Source organism: Lissotriton vulgaris, chromosome 3_1 (assembly GCF_964263255.1).
Source record: "Lissotriton vulgaris chromosome 3_1, aLisVul1.2, whole genome shotgun sequence".
Taxonomy (NCBI): domain Eukaryota; kingdom Metazoa; phylum Chordata; class Amphibia; order Caudata; family Salamandridae; genus Lissotriton; species Lissotriton vulgaris.
In genome coordinates, this window is record NC_141689.1 from 1,891,820,477 (window position 1) to 1,891,840,137 (window position 19,661).

Here is a 19,661-nt window from a genome sequence, read left to right on the forward strand (position 1 = left end):
ATAAGACAGATTTGAAGTTTATTTCATGGAAGGTATCTACTATTAGCTCCCACATCTGCTAGGCGAGTCAGTGACATTCAAGCCTTCACTATAAAACCACCTTACCTACAATTCACTAAAGATTCACTTGTGCTTCGCACAAACTCCACTTTTATGCCTAAAGTACCTTTGGACTTCCATCTCAACGAACCGGTCATTTTAAAGACTTTCTTTCCTAATCCTCAATCCCCTGCGAAAAAGACTTTATATACTTTTGATGTTAAGATGTGTCTCAAATTTTATTTACAAAGGACAGCCTCAATTTGGAAATCTGATCAGCTATTTGTAGCTTATGGAAGGATGCATACAGGACATCCGATATCCAAACAATCCATTGCTCGTTGGATTTCTGCTGCAATTTGTTTCTGCCATCAGAATACAGGCAGACCACTACAAGCAACTCCGAGTGCCCCCTCTACTAGAGCAATCACTTCCTCTACTGCTCTCTTTGCTGGGGTGCCTCTTCATCAAATCTGCAGAGCTGCTACGTGGACCAGCAGGCACACCTTTACTAAGCACTACTGTCTGGAGGCTACCATTAATGCAGACACGTCTGTGGGACAGGCGGTTCTCCATAATCTTTTTAAATAAGGTGAGCCTCTGTTCTTCCCTCCTCCTCTTGATATTTTCGTACAGACTTATCTTGTATGATTGTTTATGAATAAATGTCATATATTTATATTTTTTCATATGTATATGTGTGTGTGTGTGTGTGTGTGTGTGTGTGTGTGTGTGTGTGTGTGTGTGTGTGTGTATATATATATATATATATATATTCACTGAAAAAACCATAGGTTTCACATCCATTATAGTTAGGAATTAGCATTTAAAAAAAACTATTAAATTCACTGAAAAAACCATAGACATGGTCAGTGACTTCACTCATGACATCACTGATGACACCATCCAGTGAATGTGTGTCTTTCTGAAAAATAAATATGTTTTATATATGTATATGAAAAAGGACGATGGAAGAATAAATGTTTAAATATGTGTCTTAATGGATGTTTTTTTTAAAACAAATTGATTGGTTAACTGGCTTATTGTTAGCGAGTATTGTTTAAATATTTAAATGTTTGTATCAGTGTTTCACTTTGTGTATAAGTGGCTGCATGGGTTGGTGAGTAGCTACATTTGTGTGTATATGGGTTATTAGATGGTTTTTTTGTATCCGTATGGTTTGGTGGGGGTGTTACTTAACACATAGATGCATCAATGATTGACTCACTGTTTCTATGTCTTTTGAAGACAGTATATGTGCAGGGCTGTATGGGTGGATGTGTGTGTATATGTGTGTTAGTGAGTGAATGACTGTTTCACTAGTGTCTTTATGAGTAACTACATATGCTTTAATCTAGTATATGTGAGTATTGATGTATATAAGTGAGTATATGTGAGAGTGAGAGATTGTAAGAGTTCCTGTTTAAATAAGTATGTGTTTCTATAAGTGATTGTTTAAGAGAGTAAGTATATGTAAGTTTCATTAGAAGTAAGGTGGTAGTGTGTGTATAGCTGTATATGCAAATAAATGGATGTTCAATAGTTTATTTGCATATGTGATTATGTGTGTGAGTAACTTTTGGATGACTGTTGGTGTGTAACAGGATGTATAGGTGTATCACTACATATGATGAGTGAGTATATGTATGAGTGACTATATAGAACTGTTGGTGAATGAGTGGATGTGTATCTAGATGGTGGAATTACTGAATTGGTTGTTGTAACTGTAAAAAAGGGATTGGTAACGGCTATCAGGAGCGCACAGCACAACGTCAAGGTTTATGTAGCAAAACAGATTATCAAGTAGGTGCTCAGGAAGAGGTGGGGGGCTGGTTACCACAGTCCCCAAGGCAAACCTAGGTCCAGACAGTAATTGTAGTCCTCCGAGCACTCAATATTATCAACAAAAGAGAGTCTTTATGTAGTTTTCATTCTTTTAATGTTCACTCTGCATCCACATCAAATCCAAATCTCCATCAAACGATTGCTTGCAGCCAACGCGCGTTTCGTCAAGTCCGTGTAGGACAATTTGACTTCCTCAGGGCTGCAACCCAAAGGATTACAATCAGTCTCATTCTTCCAAATGAAAATACAAAGCAAAGCAATTCATACATTGTTTGCATATTAATATAAACCATACAAAAACAAGTACCGTTCTAACCTAAGTTCAGGTCCAGTGTATATTCACTGCATAAACATACTATTCTCACAAGAAGGACTATATTTGCCAAAGACATAAACTCAATATTAATATAGAACCAAAACTATTTCAAAACATCAAGTTTTATACAAGTCATGTATACAGCGTAGTAGGTTTAAGACTGTGGTTCCCAAAAACGCCAATAGTTAACAGGTCATATGTGAATAACTCACCTAGCTAATGGTAATTGTCTACCCTCGGACCATCCAAACGATATTCCTTAGAAAATTGGGTCAATTTCCTTCTCTACACGTTCCTGATCTATAATAAAGATGATCACACATATAGTCGTATTGACAATACTAAATCGGTAACAATAGGTAGGTTTTACAAGCTAGGTGGTACAAATGGGTCCACCTATTTAGTTATTCTCTGTTCAATATATGCACTCACCATATAGTGGTAGGGATATTGTATGTGTCTCCAGCACGTATATTTTTGTCCAAATCCTCGTTTATAATCAGAGTTTCAATGTATTATTCCAATCAATTCCTAAAGTGAATTGATAACTGTGTCAATAGTAGTCTCTATGAGTTATTTAGCCCAATACATATATTTGTTATGTATACCTCACCTTAACTTCCAGTATCTGTACATATGCGTTTTTTTCTTTAGTATCTTCAAAATCCTCCGTGTTAAAAAGGATCAGTGACACGAGTCCGTGTCTAATAAAAGAGAAATACAATAACAAGCCTCATATTATCCCCAACTGTTAGTTTTAAAGTTTTGACAATATCCCTGCATTGCGTCCGTTTTGCTCACCGTTTAGTCAGTATCGTTTTTCTGTTTCTAAATCTGGCGTTCCGCGCGGGCGCCATCTTTCAGTAGCAATTTATAGTAGAAAACATGGGCGACATCTTGTAGTGTCAAATATGCCCGTAATTCGGCCAATATATTAAAATAGTACTAGACTCGCTATAAATTATATGTTGTTTCAAAACGATGAAGATAGTATCCCTATTCTCTGTCTATATGCGCATCGTTATTCATTTTCATAGTGTCCTCATTCCGGCGTTACCGCGCGGGCGCCATCTTTTAGTAGTAAATCGAAGCGAAGTACACAGTAGACATCTTGTAATGTCTGCGTACACCTGCTAATATATTAAAGCGATCCTATTCTTGCCATAGCTAAGATATTGCCAAAACTTATTATTTGCTGTTAGTCTCACACATATTGTAAGAATTCCAACTAGGGCGTTCAGTATAAGCGCCTTTTAAGTAAATTCGTCACAGTAAGCGCCATCTTGTAATGTCTATATATACTTATACAAGTAGTTTTGGGCTAAATAAACACTAGTCCCTCCTTGATCATATAAAACACCCGTAGTAATTTTAAGTCTGTGTTACTACTGCAAATATTCAAAGTCAGTCCTAATGTCTTCCAAGTCACTTAGATAAATCCCACCCTTTATGGCCAAATGCATCCTAATTTTATATTTTCTAGTCCTGTGAACCACTGTGGTCCTCAGGTTAACTACAATCTTTTCCCTTTTTCATTGTTTATCAAAAATCATGCATTGCCTAACATGTCTGCTCACTCTAAGCATAAGACATAACGTAGGGGCAGTGGGTTCAACAGTGTTATTTTTAAGATTAAGTTATAGCTTAATCTTAGTGGAGTACTGGGTTCATGTACTCAGTCAAAAAACTTTTTACTTCAATCATTTTCTTTTCAATAAAGTATGCAATGTTAGAGAGAAAGTAGTAAATACTAAACATAAAACAGAAATATAGGCACCAACATTGTCAATTACAGTTTTCACTTCTACTATTCAAAAGTCTTCCCTTAATTGCCAAGATAGAACTCGTACTCATGATCTACATTAAGCCCACATTCAACCGCCTTCAGTCTAATCAACCAGAGTACTTCTCGTTTCCTCAGTGCTAGTACTCTGTTGCCTCCTCGTGGGTCAGGTTTTATGTGGTCAATTCCATGGTAGGAGAAAACATGTTGATCCTTAGTTTCAAAGTTCTGAATTATATGCGATGCAATCGGATACCTTGTGTCACCATTCTTCAATGCTCTATAGTGTTCAGCAATTCTGTCTCTGAGCCTTCTCTTGGTACTCCCTACGTAGATCTTACCACATGTGCAAGAAATCACATAAATCACGTATGTTGTATCGCAGTTAATGAACATGCCAATAGTATATTTGCCAGAATTGTTGTATTCAAAACATAGTACCTTTTTCATTGCCCATCTACAAGATATACATCTACCGCATTTGTAGAATCCCTTAAAACTGTTCAACCAGTCAGTTTTATTCTGTTTAGTCGGATAGCTAGGACTTAGCATGTTCTTAAGAGTTGTTCCTCTCATAAATGTCACACTAGGTCTGTCATAAATGTATGGTTTCAAATCATCATCTATACAAAGCAGGTGCCAATGTCTGTTTAGAATAGAAAATAATTTAGAGCTGTCAGTTCCATAATTAGTTATTACTCTTACTTTCTGGTCAGTTGTTCTACCATCCTTACTGTCTCTTATTAATGTAGTTTCTCTTCTCACCTTCTTCACTCTTGATACAGCTTTGGAAATCACATTCTGTCTATATCCTCGATTAAGGAATCTAGATGTCATATCTGCTATATTATGCTCAAACTCTCTATCCGTTGAGCAGTTGCGTCGAGCTCTAATTAGTTCCCCATATGGTATGGCTCTTTTTTGATAGTTAGGGTGACAGCTCTCAGCATGTAAAATTGAATTGCAACTTGTAGGTTTACGGTACATTCAACTATGAATCTTTGTTCCCTCCACATGTAACTCTACATCCAAGAAAGTGATTTTCTGCCTATCATAAGTAGTCGTAAATCTCAAATTATACGTATTGTCATTCAGGTAGTCAAAAAAACCTTTAAGTTTCTCTACCGTTCCCGTCCATATCATCAGACAATCGTCAATAAAACAACCCCAGTAATGTATATATGGTGTCCATTCAGTTCCCTCAGGGCCCCAGATTCGCTCCGCCTCGAACCAACCCATAAACAGGTTGGCAAAAGACGGAGCAAATCTGGAACCCATCGCCGTCCCAAGTCGTTGCCTGTACCAGTGGCCGTCAAACAAAAACACATTATTTTCCAGTACCAACTTAGTCATACGTAGTAGCATTTGGGTGTGATCAAACATTTCAGCTGGTCTTACACTGAGAAAGTGGTCCAAGGCACGTATGCCCATGTCGTGATCAATGATGGTATAAAGGGATACCACATCCAGTGTAACTAATAGCATACCATCTTCCCAGGTAGTATCTTCAAGTAGATTCAGTATATGCTTAGTGTCTTCTATGAAAGATGGTAAGTTATAGACATATTGTCTCAAGAAGCAGTCAATGAATTCAGATAATCTCTCCGTCGAGCCACCAATGCCTGAGACAATAGGCCGTCCTGGCGGCTTGTCTCGGCATTTGTGGACTTTGGGGAGAGTGTATAAACACGGTGATCTAGGTGTGCTTAGCTTAAGGTAAAGGTATTCGTCATGATCTAATAGTGTTTGGTCATACCATAGTTTAATTTCATTGTTAATTTTAACAGTTATGTCAGGAATGGGGTTGATAGTCAACTTCTCATAAAACAAAACATTATTAAGTTGAGAGTGGACCTCATCATTATAGTCAGTAGTATTTAATACAACTATATTCCCACCCTTGTCTGCATTTCGTATCGTTATGGCTTTATTGTTCATAAGCTCACGTAAGGCTTCTCTTTCACCAAGTGTAAGATTATCACGAGGTACCCTAGTATCCCTGCATTTGGATACATCAACTACTTTGTCTATATCTGCGCAGACCATCTTAAAGAATGTGTCAATGGTGTTCCCTGGAATCAATTGTGGGGTCCATTTGGATTTTACTTTTAATCCACTCCCTTCCCTCTCAAATCTCGATATTTCAAGATCTTCAATGAGTGTTTGCATTGTGACCGGATCGTCTTCCCTTTCAGTAAGCGATAAAAGAAGTTGAGTATCTTTTAGTTCCTGTATAGTGATTTCACTCAAGACTTTATTAGAAGATTGCTTATCTTTTGCAGGTACATTGGCAAAGTATTTCTTAATTTTAAGGTTCCTAACAAATTTAAAGAGATCTATTTTGGTCATACACCAATCCAAATTTGTTGCTGGACAAAAACCCAAACCTTTTTTTAAAACAGTAACCATATTCTCAGATAATTCACAAGAAGATAAGTTGATCACTTCTATGTCACATGAAATAGGTTCATCATTCATTGTCATTCTTTCCATGATCTCAGGCTCCTTATTCTTGCGCCTGGATCTCCTACCCCCCCTACTGCCTCTCCTTGTCTTTTTGCTTGTGTATCTCTGTTTCTCATCTCTAGGTCCCGATTCCCCTTCCTTAATCTCTGGACCTCCCCAAAAAAAGTAGTATTCTCTGTAGTCGGGACAACCTCTGGTGCATCTCCATTTTCACTGCTCGATAACACTGAAGATGCATCAGTATCACTTACAACAGGGGTGCCACCACTCCTTGTATTTGAGGGTACTTTTTTAACCAGATAATCAAATCTCCTAGCAAAGGTATAGACCCGTCCTGTACTATAATCTTTCTTGTCCCTTTTAAGTTTATGTGCTTTCCTTTTCTTAATCTCCATCTGCAGGTCATTCAGTTTCTCATCTAGAACCAAATAGTTCTTAACAGTAAGTTCAGGTAGGTTCATCTCTTTTATTTCATCCTCAATTTTACTAATCTCTACCAGTAATTTCACTATCTTCCTTTCAGCATTATCAATGAGGATCTGTATAAGGTTGCGTGAACTATCATTCAGTTCTTTTTCCCACCTATCATATAGATCTGGTTCCAAGTCCTCATATGTTGGTATTATATGTGATCTTAAACCACGAGGAATCCTATTCAGTGTCAAATATTGTTTTAGGGTGGCAGCATCCCACCACTTGTTCAGCTCAGTACGTTTTAACAATTCTAGTTTTACGAATTTGGCTCTTAAACCTTCTTTCTTGGTACTTGCAGGGGGGGCAATTGCTTTCTTGATGGTCCCTCCCGCAGCCAGGTTCCCAAACAGTGTCTCAGCCTCTTTGTCTCTATTCATTATCAAACCTCAGCGGCAGCTCTCTCACCATAAATTATAAAAAAGGGATTGGTAACGGCTATCAGGAGCGCACAGCACAACGTCAAGGTTTATGTAGCAAAACAGATTATCAAGTAGGTGCTCAGGAAGAGGTGGGGGGCTGGTTACCACAGTCCCCAAGGCAAACCTAGGTCCAGACAGTAATTGTAGTCCTCCGAGCACTCAATATTATCAACAAAAGAGAGTCTTTATGTAGTTTTCATTCTTTTAATGTTCACTCTGCATCCACATCAAATCCAAATCTCCATCAAACGATTGCTTGCAGCCAACGCGCGTTTCGTCAAGTCCGTGTAGGACAATTTGACTTCCTCGGTGCTGCAACCCAAAGGATTACAATCAGTCTAATTCTTCCAAATGAAAATACAAAGCAAAGCAATTCATACATTGTTTGCATATTAATATAAACCATACAAAAACAAGTACCGTTCTAACCTAAGTTCAGGTCCAGTGTATATTCACTGCATAAACATACTATTCTCACAAGAAGGACTATATTTGCCAAAGGTTGTTGTAACTGGTATGGGTATCTCCATTTTTATGAAAATGTTAGTTTCTATTTTTGAATATGTGTTTCAAGGGTTACATTACACTGAAAGGAGGTCTGTCACTCTGTCACAAGGATGGTGTCATCAGTGATGTCTTGAGTGATGTCACTGACCATGTCATGAATGATGTAATATGTGACGTCATCAGCAGTGCATTGCAGGCGCGCAAGATATAGTGAGTCCAACTAACTATAATGTGGAATTTCAATGGTTTTATGTCAGTAAAATTTGCAGCTAACTATAACTGGTGTGAAACCTATGGTTTTTTCAGTGAATTTAATAGGTTTTTTTATATGCTAATTCCTAACTATAACTAGTGTGAAACCTATGGTTTTTTCAATGAATATATATATATATATATATATATATATATATATATATATATATATATATATGTATATATATATATATATATATATATAAAATTTCTATGGCAAAATGAAACCCCTCATTTTCTTCCTTTTCAAATTAAATGTATTAAGTGTTACCACTTTATTCCAATCAAGATGACTTCAGGTGTGCTATACTTTTGTCATAAGTAAGACTGTTAGCGTTCTAGATGTTCTTTAGAACACTCTGGGACATTCTGTCATTGGGCTATAGTTGGGCTACATCGGGCTGATATTTGGGCTACATTCGTTTTTTTTTGTCTCTGGTGGCCATCTTTGGGCTACATCTGGGCTCTAACATATATATATAGCCCAATGTAGCCCAATATATATTTTTTCAAAGTAAATTTTCGTAAAAACCACTGGAGCACATATCTTGAGACATAGCAAAGGCACATCGGGCTACCAGTCCCTACAATTTTGCCAAGTTTGGTGGAAATCCATTCAGCCGTTCGGGCTAAAAGTGAGTTTGACCGCCCTATGGAAATTAACATGTAGAGAACACGTTTTGGGACCCCCCTTTTATCTCGGCCCCCGCTTGACGAATCCCCCCCACATTTTCAGAGAAGGAGCGGAGCGGAGCAGGCCACCTACTTTGAGAAATTCGCGAAGATTCGTCCACCGGCGCCAAAGTTATTCCCAAAAGAATGTTGCGGATTTCCTATGGAAAGTAGATCCTAACTAAAACTACCTACTGGCGACCGCCAGTAGGTAATATATATATATATATATATATATATATATATATATATATATATATATATATATATATATATATATATATATATATATATATATATATACACAAGTTTTTTCTATTTGTATCTTTTATGTAAAGCATGTAATCCTAAGTCCTTATGTTTTGCAACTGGTTTTTATGTAAAGCGCTATGACACATCCGGGTAAAGTTTGTGCTATATAAAATCGCATAAAATAAAATAAAATAAATAAATGGTCACCCCCTGGGGCTAAAAAAAAAAATGGTGTGGGGAGGGGTCCAAGGTCCCCAAAGCCGCAGGGACCACCACCACCCGGGGCTTTATGTATTGTGTGAGGGGGACTGCCTGGCACCACTCCTGGTGCACTTGAGGGCCCTGTTACCCCCCCGGGCTACAAAGAAATGGTTGGGGGGGGGGGGGCTGCAAGGTCTCCAAATCCCCGGGGACCACCACCCTCCAGGGCTTTATCTATCGTGGGAGGGCAGGCTCCTGCTAGGTCCCGGGGTGTCCATCCCGCCCTCCCATTGCAAGGAAATCTGTTCTCTCTTTTAAAATCTAAATCAGATTGCTTTTCCACTTGGGGAGCTGCATGTTAGTAGCTCCCCATGTGGAATAGCAATGCCGGCTCCCAAACGCGTAGAAGTCGTGCACCAATGGCGCTGGAGTCGTGCACCCTACAGATGAGTCTTGCATCCAGCGCGTGCACACCAGGGTGACGCACTGATACATATGATGTAATATGTGACATTATCAGCAGTGGATTGCGGGCGCGCAGGTTATACTTAGTACAACTAACTATAATGGAGGAATTTCAATGGTTTTGTATGAGTAAAATGTCCAGCTATCTATAACACCATTGAAACCTATGTTTTTTTCAGTGAAAAAAAAAAAAAATATATATATATATATATATATATATATATATATATATATATATATATATATATATATATATATATATATATATATATATTCTGTTCTCTGTGTGGTTGCAACAATAAACCATCCTTGCTGATACCTGTGTTCCGTCTCCCTCGTTTGCCGGCGTGCGCTGCTGCCTGAAACGCTGTGAAATCTGAGGAGGAGCTTGTATTTCTGCATTGTAATGCTGCAATGGGATAAGGTAATGTAAGCGGCTAACGAAAAAAAACTCTAGGAATTTGTGGTCACTTATTACGTGGGGTTACAATCATTTCAGGGACATACAGGGCACATGTATAGGAACACATGGGTGAGTTTCACAATTATGAGGCTCTATAGACCTAAACATTTATAACTGTTTCAACGACAGCCTACAGCAAAAGACAGAAGGGAATTCAGACATGTATAGGTAGAAAAAGCTATCCTACAACAATAATCAGATAAAGCCCCGGGCACTGATTTTGTACCTGTAGATGACTGCAAAGCTTATTTATCAATATGGGTCCTAATTCTTACTTGGGGTCTTTAAAGCAGTCCTCAAATCTTGAAGCACTTCTATATTATAAGAAAGGCATAAGAACTGACCCCTTGAACTGCCGCCTGATATCATTATTGGATGGTGCAGGCAATATTTACAGAAGAGGCCTAATCATATCCAAGATTGGATTAGAACTGAAAAAATAGCCCATAATCAAGCAGGTTTTAGGAAGGGCATGGGGCTATATTTAATCTGCACAAAATATGTAAGGCAAAGGGAAGTACCACTTTATTTAATGTTTATATATCTCAAGTCGGCATTTGATTTAGTAAATAAAGATCTTTTGTTTTTTTTAAATATTTGTATTCTCTTTTTTTTAAAGTGCATAAACATAACAACCATATCACATGAAGCTGTTCTCCATACCCTGCCCCAACCACCCTCCTCCCTCCACCCCCATGCCCAAAGTCTCACCAGTATTCCTACACATTGATAACATGATGCCTCACCTGTCTCTATATTACACACATTAGTCAGGGAATCCCCGCTTGTAACTGGGATAACAGATTGGCCTTCCCCCCTCTCATCACAGTCCCCTATCCAATCCATGATATCGTCTCCATTTCCCCCATACTCTAGTGAACTTCTTGGGACACCCCCTGGCCTTGTAGGTTACCCTCTCCGCAGCCATGTACATGTCCATGCCCTGTCTCCAATCATCTAGCTTGGGAGGTGTGGGAGCACCCCACCCCCGGGCCACATCCCTCTTAGCCACAAATATCAGAAGTGGACGCATCAGATCCACATCGTTTGTTATGCCCAAAAGAACTAGTTTAGTCTCCGCTGGGAGAGGCGTCTCCAGTATCACACTTAATTCTCTTAAGATCTTAGCCCAGTACTCCTGGATTACACAACATTCCAAAATAGTATTATAAAAGTCTCCCTTCACATGTCCACATCTCAAACAGTTGATATCACTGGCGCGCCCCATTCTGTGCAATCGCTGTCTATCGTAATAGCGCCTATGCAGAATTTTATATTGTATAAGCCTAAGGCGGGACTTTATTGCAACCTCCCGGGGATGCATCAGGGCTGTCTCCCAGTCGAGGGTGTCCATCTCCCCCAGATTTAGTTCCCATGCTTCTCTCAATTTTACCAGTCTATCGGGCATATTTTAATCAAAGTTTTATAGGTCAGAGAGACTAATTTACTGGGGACGTGCTCCTGCAGTAGACGACCCTCAAGCAGGACATACTCTGGTAAGGGACACGACAATGCCTCCTCCGCCCTCCAGGCATGACGCAGCTGAGCATATTGCAGGTATTGGGAGTGATGTGTTCGTGTTCCACCCTCAGCACCTGGAAGGACTTCAGCTCCCCCTTTTTCAACAAGTCCCCCAGTACGAAGATGCCAATGTCATGCCACCTTTTAAACCCCCTCAACTTATGCAGCTCCCTTAGCTATGTGCAGTGCCATATCGGGGTTTGTTTTGTTGGTTTGTGTTTCCAACCAATCGCCTTGGTTGCTTTCACCCACATCGTGTTGCTGATAGCAGCTTGTCTTTTCCTCTAACCCCGTAGATGTAATGCAAGCAGTTGCGTTGCGCCATCGTCCCTCTCTCCAGTCTATACGTGGGGTGATCCGCCGAGGCATGAATCCAGTCATTTATCGGCGATAAGTGTTCTGCCCAATAGTAGGCTTCAATATTTGGTAACGAGATACCCCCATTGTACTGATTCCTCTGCAGCGTCTCTTTGGCTATCCTGGATTGCTTCCCCAGCCAAAGCAAAGACCGGAGTTTGGCTTTTATATCTTTAAAAATCTGTCGGGGGAGGGGAAAATATTCATTCTGTAAGGCATAAAGAAACCGCGGTAGCGTTATCATTTTGAACATTGCAGCTCGGCCTAAAATCGTGAGGGGGAGTGTCTTCCATCTAGCTGCGTCATTAACGAAATTTGTGAGTACTCGCTGAATGTTTCTCTGATAGGAGATCGTTTTATCCTTTGTCACGTATATCCCCAGATATGTAAACCCTTCATCTGTGACCCGAAGAGCGCCGGGTAAGGGGGGCCAAACCTCCCCCTCTCTAGGGCTATACAAAATTGACTTGTGCCAGTTTATCGTGTACCCTGAGGAGCCATATCGGCCCAGTAGGGTAAATGTCAGTGGAATCGAAGCGGTTGGGTGGGTAACATACAGGAGGATGTCATCCGCGTATAGCTAAATCTTTTCCTCAGACATATCCGCCTGCTTGATTTTAAACCCTCCTATTCCTTCTTTCTGTCTTATTTCACACACCACTATCTCTATGGTAAGGGCGAACAAAAGGGGAGAGAGGGGGCACAACTACCGGGTCCCCCTCCTTATAGGGAAGTCTGCAGACTGCACCCCATTGACCCTCAATCTAGCTCTCGGGTCTGCATATAGAAGGTTCACTCATTTCCTGAACTTGGGACCAAACCCAAACTTGATCAATACTCCCTCCAGGAAGGGCCAGTGTACTGCGTCAAACGCTTTTTCGGTGTCCAGAGACAGGAACATGTGGGGCTCCTGTCTGCCACGCACCTCCATCAGCCAGTTATGGGTCCTCCTCAAATTTAGCCTAGTGGCCCTGTCCGTAGGAAGCCTGTCTGGTCCAAGTGGACCAGATCCGTAAATAAAGAATTGTTAGGGCTGGTGTTGGAGCTGCAGGGACTGGACCAGTATTTAACAGCACTACAAAGTTTACACAAGGACACAATGGCTTGGGTACGTTATGGGCCGAAGGGGGAAATCAAAGGGAGTTTCCTGATTTCCAGAGAGGTGCACCAAAGGTGTGTATTAGCCCCTTTGGTTTCCTCACTGTTTTTGTATGATGTAGGCTCATATATTTCTAACTTGAAATTAGATAACCCGAGGCTTGGTACATCAAAGATACCTGTACTATTATTTGCGGATGATGCTCCCTTATGATTGACTGATCTCTCGATGCTTAAGCTGTTTAAGGGCTTTGTTGAATACTGCTCAGAAAAACAGTTTATGATTAACGTATCAAAAACTAAATCCATGATAATCAATCCGAAGACCGAATTAAGATGCTCCTTTTTTGTTAATAATGAACCCTTGGAACGGGTGAACAAATGTAATTTTGTCAGGGTTTGCTGTACCGTAGCCCATCCCGCATTGTGCTCTGAAAAAGAAAGGCATAGACTATATGGAAAACACCATGTACATGTGACTCGCCATTGTTGGAAATTCTGGATGGTACCAGATTATACATGTTCTTCTATACTACAAGGTGGCCGCCATGGTGACAGTAGAAAACCCAGAGTGGCGAGATTTTGCGAAACCACAGTAGTTTAGTGGCCGTATACGAATTGTATTTAACCCAGGGAATCACTGGGGCCATTGGCTGCTATTCAGTTTCTGGTTCTGGGTATTTGCCATCAGTTCCTGTTGCCCGTCTTCTTGATTTGATGGTAAGATCTGTCTGTCCTTGTGGCCCTTCACCAGGGTTCACAGTAGTGAAGGAGCATTCCTTCTTTAATGCCATACTGTCATAGGAAGCTATTTGGATATTTATTCCCTGCAGTCGCTGGCCCATTGGTAGTGTGGTTGCAATGCCTGTTCTTGCACACCTTCGACTATTTCGGGAGCACATTTTGTGCGGCTTCCCGCTCCTGCTGTGTTATTCGTAAGGGCCATCCGGACTTTGTGGCTCTCGAATATTGCACATAACAAACTGGCACCAAATATTGTGGCCTTTTTTAATTGCACTCTACTGCTCTCAGGTCACACTCATGGGTTTAAGCCTGGTTAGTTCTAGAGAGTGCTATTTCTCACACTGCAGAATTATACTTGCATACTTTTGAGATGCCATATGGGTCTATAGGGGTGTCCATATAAATTGTTGAATCATGTACACTCATTAGTTATTGTGAATATTATTATGTTGGGTCAAAGGTTTGCTTCCGTTAGGGACATGTTCTGGTCACAAGCTCCTCATGATTAGTTCTGAAACAGTATGTTGATCTGCAGGTAGCAGATTTAATATCAACCAACCTGTAGCCGTTCTGATATATATGATTTTTCATTATTTCTCCTTGCACAGCTGTGCGATTATAAGATTTCCTTACAAATGATATACTGCTGATATTACTTGATTGATGCCTTTTAAATTGCACATTGGCACATAGTGTTGTGGTTGGTTGTTTTTTCTTTCAAGTTCCCTTTCCTGGTGAACCGACCCTAGTCCCTTCCCCGTCTAGACACTCTGTTCCTCTGTTCATACTGGACAGTGGGCTTCTGTGAGGATGTGGGGGGCGGGGGGGTTCCTAAGGATCCTTCCCTCTGACATTATTATGGCATATGATGCAATACTAAATTAACTTGGAGTCAAAACAGGAAAAAAGCTGCAGCTATATTATTAAAGTAAGCTGCGACTGCCATTTCTAGATCTAAGCAAGAAAAAGGGATACAGGCCTTGAGCATGTTGCAGCATGCATATAGAATGACAGTATCTGCAGTGATATATGGAGCAGAAATATGGGGTCAGATAGAGATTTCTACAATCCAGAAAAATCACGAATACACCCTTAACCACCCTCTACTTATAATTTGGTATAAACCCCATCTTGGACATCATTGCCCTTACAACAATATTATATTGGGTTCAGAAGGCGAGAATGGGTGGTCGCTCGTTCCGCCTCCTAGCAGCACAAAACCTGAACAAACTTCCTCCATCTCTTAGGTTAGAGAGGTCGAAAGCTAACTTCAGGAAACTACTAAAAACTTATCTGTTCACAGCTTAGTTCTCCCGTCCGGTTGGCATAGTGCTTTTCTGTATGTCCTCTCACCCAGCGCGGGGACACCCTGAGATGGCGTAACAAGGCGCTAAATTTCCTTATTATTATTATTATTATTACACAGCAATCAGCACGTGGGTTTATACTTGAAATCCATGAGGGAGGTAGTTTCCTATCCTGGAACATTTAGGATGCCTTGGTGGTACCATGTTCAAAGTATCCTAAAACTGCTCAATCTTATCTACGAGAATCCCACTGCCATTAAAGATAATACAGTATATAATCCAAAATATTCATAATTCTGATCAGAGTGGCTCCCTGGTACATGGATGTCTTAATAATAATAACCATGTTGGCTTTAGATTCTGCCCAGACGATATTTACCCTGAGATATGAGGTTTGTTATGGGAAGCAGTCTTTACAACACGATTTTTACCTCACAGTGCCTTTACCACGCAGGTTTTTACCACATATAGGCTTTTACCACCCAAGCATTTAAGGTAAGTATGGGAGCTTGGGGGTCTTCCTCTAAAAAGACAAACAAGAAATACATCTATATCTATATATTAATATATATATATTTATTTAAACTTACCTTACTAATACATACCTTAGTTAGACTAATAATGCGTAGTAATGGGACACGAGGTAAAAACATGTGCTTGCTAAACAAGCATTTGCAATGCAATAGGTCTCACCGTTGTGAGTTTGAGCTATTGACATTGTAAATGGCAATGCCTTTTATTTACGTCTTGGTTTTTTAAACATAAATAAAAGGAATTGTCATTTACAATGCCAATAGCTTAAACTCTCGCAAATACGAGACCTATTACATTACAAATGCTTATTTCTTTTTGTTTACACATTCCCAGCCTTTCACATAAACTCGAGGAATTGAACACTTAACCTCCTTCTGCGTAAGAGTCTATAATATTATCCAGAGGTGCCTGTAACCACAAAATGCTGCAAACAATGTTTCGGAGCTACACTCCAAATGACACTCAACGCTCGAGGTCCAGAAAAGCCCTAAAAGCAAGAGCAAAGAATAACGACATTTGGCAGGCCATAAGAAGAGATTTAACCTAAGAATTAACCACGGTGCATGCAGCAGAATCCCGACCAACATGTATGCCTAGGTCATCTGAGGCCAGGCATGTGTTTTGGTCTGAAGACGTTCAGGTGCCCACTTAGTATTTACACACATACGCCTATGTTCAGAATGTAAGCCTGTTGAACTTTAAATTCCTGTACTTGCTTCAGCCCAACTCTAAACGGTACTGGGTAAATAAAACAACCTAGCATGAAAGTGTTGGGCAGCATCTGGAGACTATCGCTGCTTTGTAGGGCCTGAGCTGAGATGACCCGGTCCCTTTCTGTTTACACCGAAAGCCACAGCCCTTCAATATTCAAAGCATCACATAATTATTAGGGCTCCCCCACCGCAGCCATTAAGCCCCAGATTCCCGAGAGCAGATTTGGACCCGAGTTTCCCCCTGTCGGGTCTCCTGCCTTTCTGGTTCTGACCAACACAGTGCGCCTATCACTGAGACAGATCTGCCTCTCTGTGACGTTCCTGGCGTGGTCTCCTAGTGAAAATACAGCGCGAACTTCGGCTGCGTGCAAAGCCAGTCCTTTGGCATACTGGTGAATCACAAGGAATCAGCTCACGATTAGTGTGATGAAGAATCATAAGAGGACAAAACAACAAACCACATACCAGCATGCTGCTCGGTGGTGATACTTACCACTCCAGCCTTGCACACAGAAGAAAAACGGAACATGCGAAAGAAAAACGGAACATAGGAAAACAATCACACACATGCTTGCTATTAGCTGGGGATACTCACCACCCTAGTTGAGCCAGCGAGACCACCAACATATAACCAACATGCGTGTGGCTCGTTGGGGGTACACACATCCCCAAACCAGCCATTGAAATAAACAGTAATGCACAGCATGCATAGTACGCCACACAAAACACACAAACCAGGAACACTGCCTGCTGTTTGCAAGGGGGGACTCACCCACCCCCTCTTCTAGTCAGGACCTTCCTTAAACAAGCATTTGCAATGCAATAGGACTCCCATTTACGTGAGACCTACTGCATTGCATCACGGACAACAGGGGGGGAGCACGGACAGCAGGAGTGCAGGAGGGGGAGGAGGGGGAGAAGGGAGCGAGTAGGCATGGACAAAGTGGTGCTCACAGTCTAAATGACACGTACCTTACCGTGTAACATTCGAAGTAAATTGGCCAGTAGCCATGGGAGGATAAAAATGACGACATGGCCATGATAAGGAGGGACTAACAAGCCTCATAATCAATCAGAAGGCAGCATTTACAAAAGACAATGACACGAGCCAATTGAAAACATGGGCGGAGAGTGGGCGGTGCTAAGACTGCATACTCCATTACTGCATGTCTCGCAGAGCGAGCAGCGCATGCGCACTGCTGCAATAGGCTCGACCTAAAAAAAATGTGAGGTAAAAAATGTGTTGTAAAGGAAGGCAATGTTTTTACCTGCATTGTTCTGTTATACAACAGTTTGCTATACATTAAGTTGAGTCTGGGTATACTTTTGGCAAAAAAGTATACGCCAGATGGAAAAATGCTAAGGGTAATGATGAATTCTGCAAATGATAAAGATATCCAAATTCATTTTTTGTTATTCTGTCCCAAAACATAAATTGTCCATACAAAATTGCTTGCCCCCTTATTTGATGCTTATAATATATCTAGTGAGGCAGATACCCAAGCCCTTTTGTAACAGGATGGATTAGCCTCTCATTTACCTTGTACTGTCCATGTATATTTGGACTGCTTGGATTGTGACTGGCAAGTTTAAGAATATGTGAAAATCAGGTTGATCCTAGCTCGCCTACTTATCCTTTAGAGCTTATAAATATCTGCTTTACTGTATTATGCAATTTATCATTTTTTGTAAGGTATGATTGAGTAGGTGGGCGGTAAAAGTTTCTATTGAACTCTATTTTAAATCTTTGTTATTCAATGAATCGATAATTTTTTTACTGCTTTTATTGTGGTTTATTGCTTTATTTGTTGTATCGTGAAGTTATCATGCAGTACTTTTAAAAATGTAATATTGTGACGTTGTATAATTTATATTGTTAAGGCTTATGCTGACAAATTATTGAATAAATATACAAAATAAATTGCTTTAATTGGAAACGCCATAGTATGTGTTATAGTTGGTTCCTGTTCCTTTATTTAAATCAAAGGATGCTTTGCTTGTCCATTTGTACAATTTTGAAGATGGTGTTCCTGGATGGAAAAGGCAACCAAGTTCAGTCAGGGGGAGGCTTCTGAGAAGTTATCAGTGGACCTGCCAGTATTGTAACGTTGAAAGATGGATCCCCATTTAAATCTAGAGAAGGAAAACGTTTTACTATTTTTTCAGTGACCTATTTTAGTTTGATTTGAATGCCCATGTTCTTTTCACCTTGTTAACACATTGTCTAATCGAGGTGTTTTTTTGGACTTCCATTGTAAATTTGGCAGCATGATCATAGGTCACCGTTTTTATTGTGTATTTCTAAATAAGTAGCACATGCAGGTGATGTGCATTAGTTCACATTTGTAGGAAACAAACAACCAGTGCATATGTTGAGGCTTTCCATAAAGCACCCTAAATGAGCTCTTATCATAAAATGTTGACAGATTCACTTATAAAACATTACTTTGCTCACTACGGTTTTGGGAGCGGGCGATTTTGTTTGATTGATTGCATAGTTTTTAAGTGCATAAACAATGTGATGATATTATGTCCTATTGTTTCCCTCTGCTCTCAGTCTTTACCAACTCTAACTTTTCCTGGTGGAATTCTCGTTGGCTGCAGTCCTGGTTTCATGAATGTCCCAAAAATTAAAGGCACGCACACAGCAATGAAAAGTGGTATGGTGGCTGCTGAATGTATCTTTAACCAACTAACCAATGAAAATCTCCAGTCAAAAACAAAGGGTGAGCTTGTTCTGTCCCTTGGGATACTGTTGTAAATTACTGCTGATTTTTGTTATGAGAAATGAGACCTTTTCGTTTTTGTTTCAGTGGTGTAATAAGTGTTTTGTGGTCCACTACAAATATATGGTTTTACAGTTCTAACATGCATGAACTGGATCAGGTCTCATTTTGTGCTCAGAGACTGCCGAATGTTTAAAAGTTTAAAATAAAGGGCCAGACGAAGAGTGAATATTAGCAGTTTTAGCCACAATGGGGTTATCCGTCTTATGCCCAGTGTCTGTTTCCAAAGCTTTTGTTGGGCTGTATGGCAATGGATTTTGTTTGCTAATTCAATATTTAATTAGGTTCTAGCATTCTTTCGCTAGGTGTCTTACCAATAAGATGTATTATTTGTCTAGTGCTCCTTTTTCAGGTGTCACTGATCATTCCCGGGTGCTTTGTTTTTTAGATACAAAGTGTTTTCTTAGCTGAGGAACATCCAACGCATGCTTGATTGTCATTGAAGCA

The 19,661-nt window shown here is 40.2% G+C and overlaps 1 protein-coding gene across 1 annotated transcript in view; it reads left to right on the plus strand.

Annotated features, from left to right (window-relative positions):
• The window catches only part of ETFDH (electron transfer flavoprotein dehydrogenase), a 412,507-nt gene that overhangs the window by 281,925 nt on the left and 110,921 nt on the right, over positions 1–19,661 (plus strand). The window contains exon 10 of the mRNA XM_086962357.1: positions 18,986–19,154. Within this exon, the coding sequence (XP_086818483.1) occupies positions 18,986–19,154 (169 nt within the window). The remainder of the gene's footprint in view (positions 1–18,985; positions 19,155–19,661) is intronic.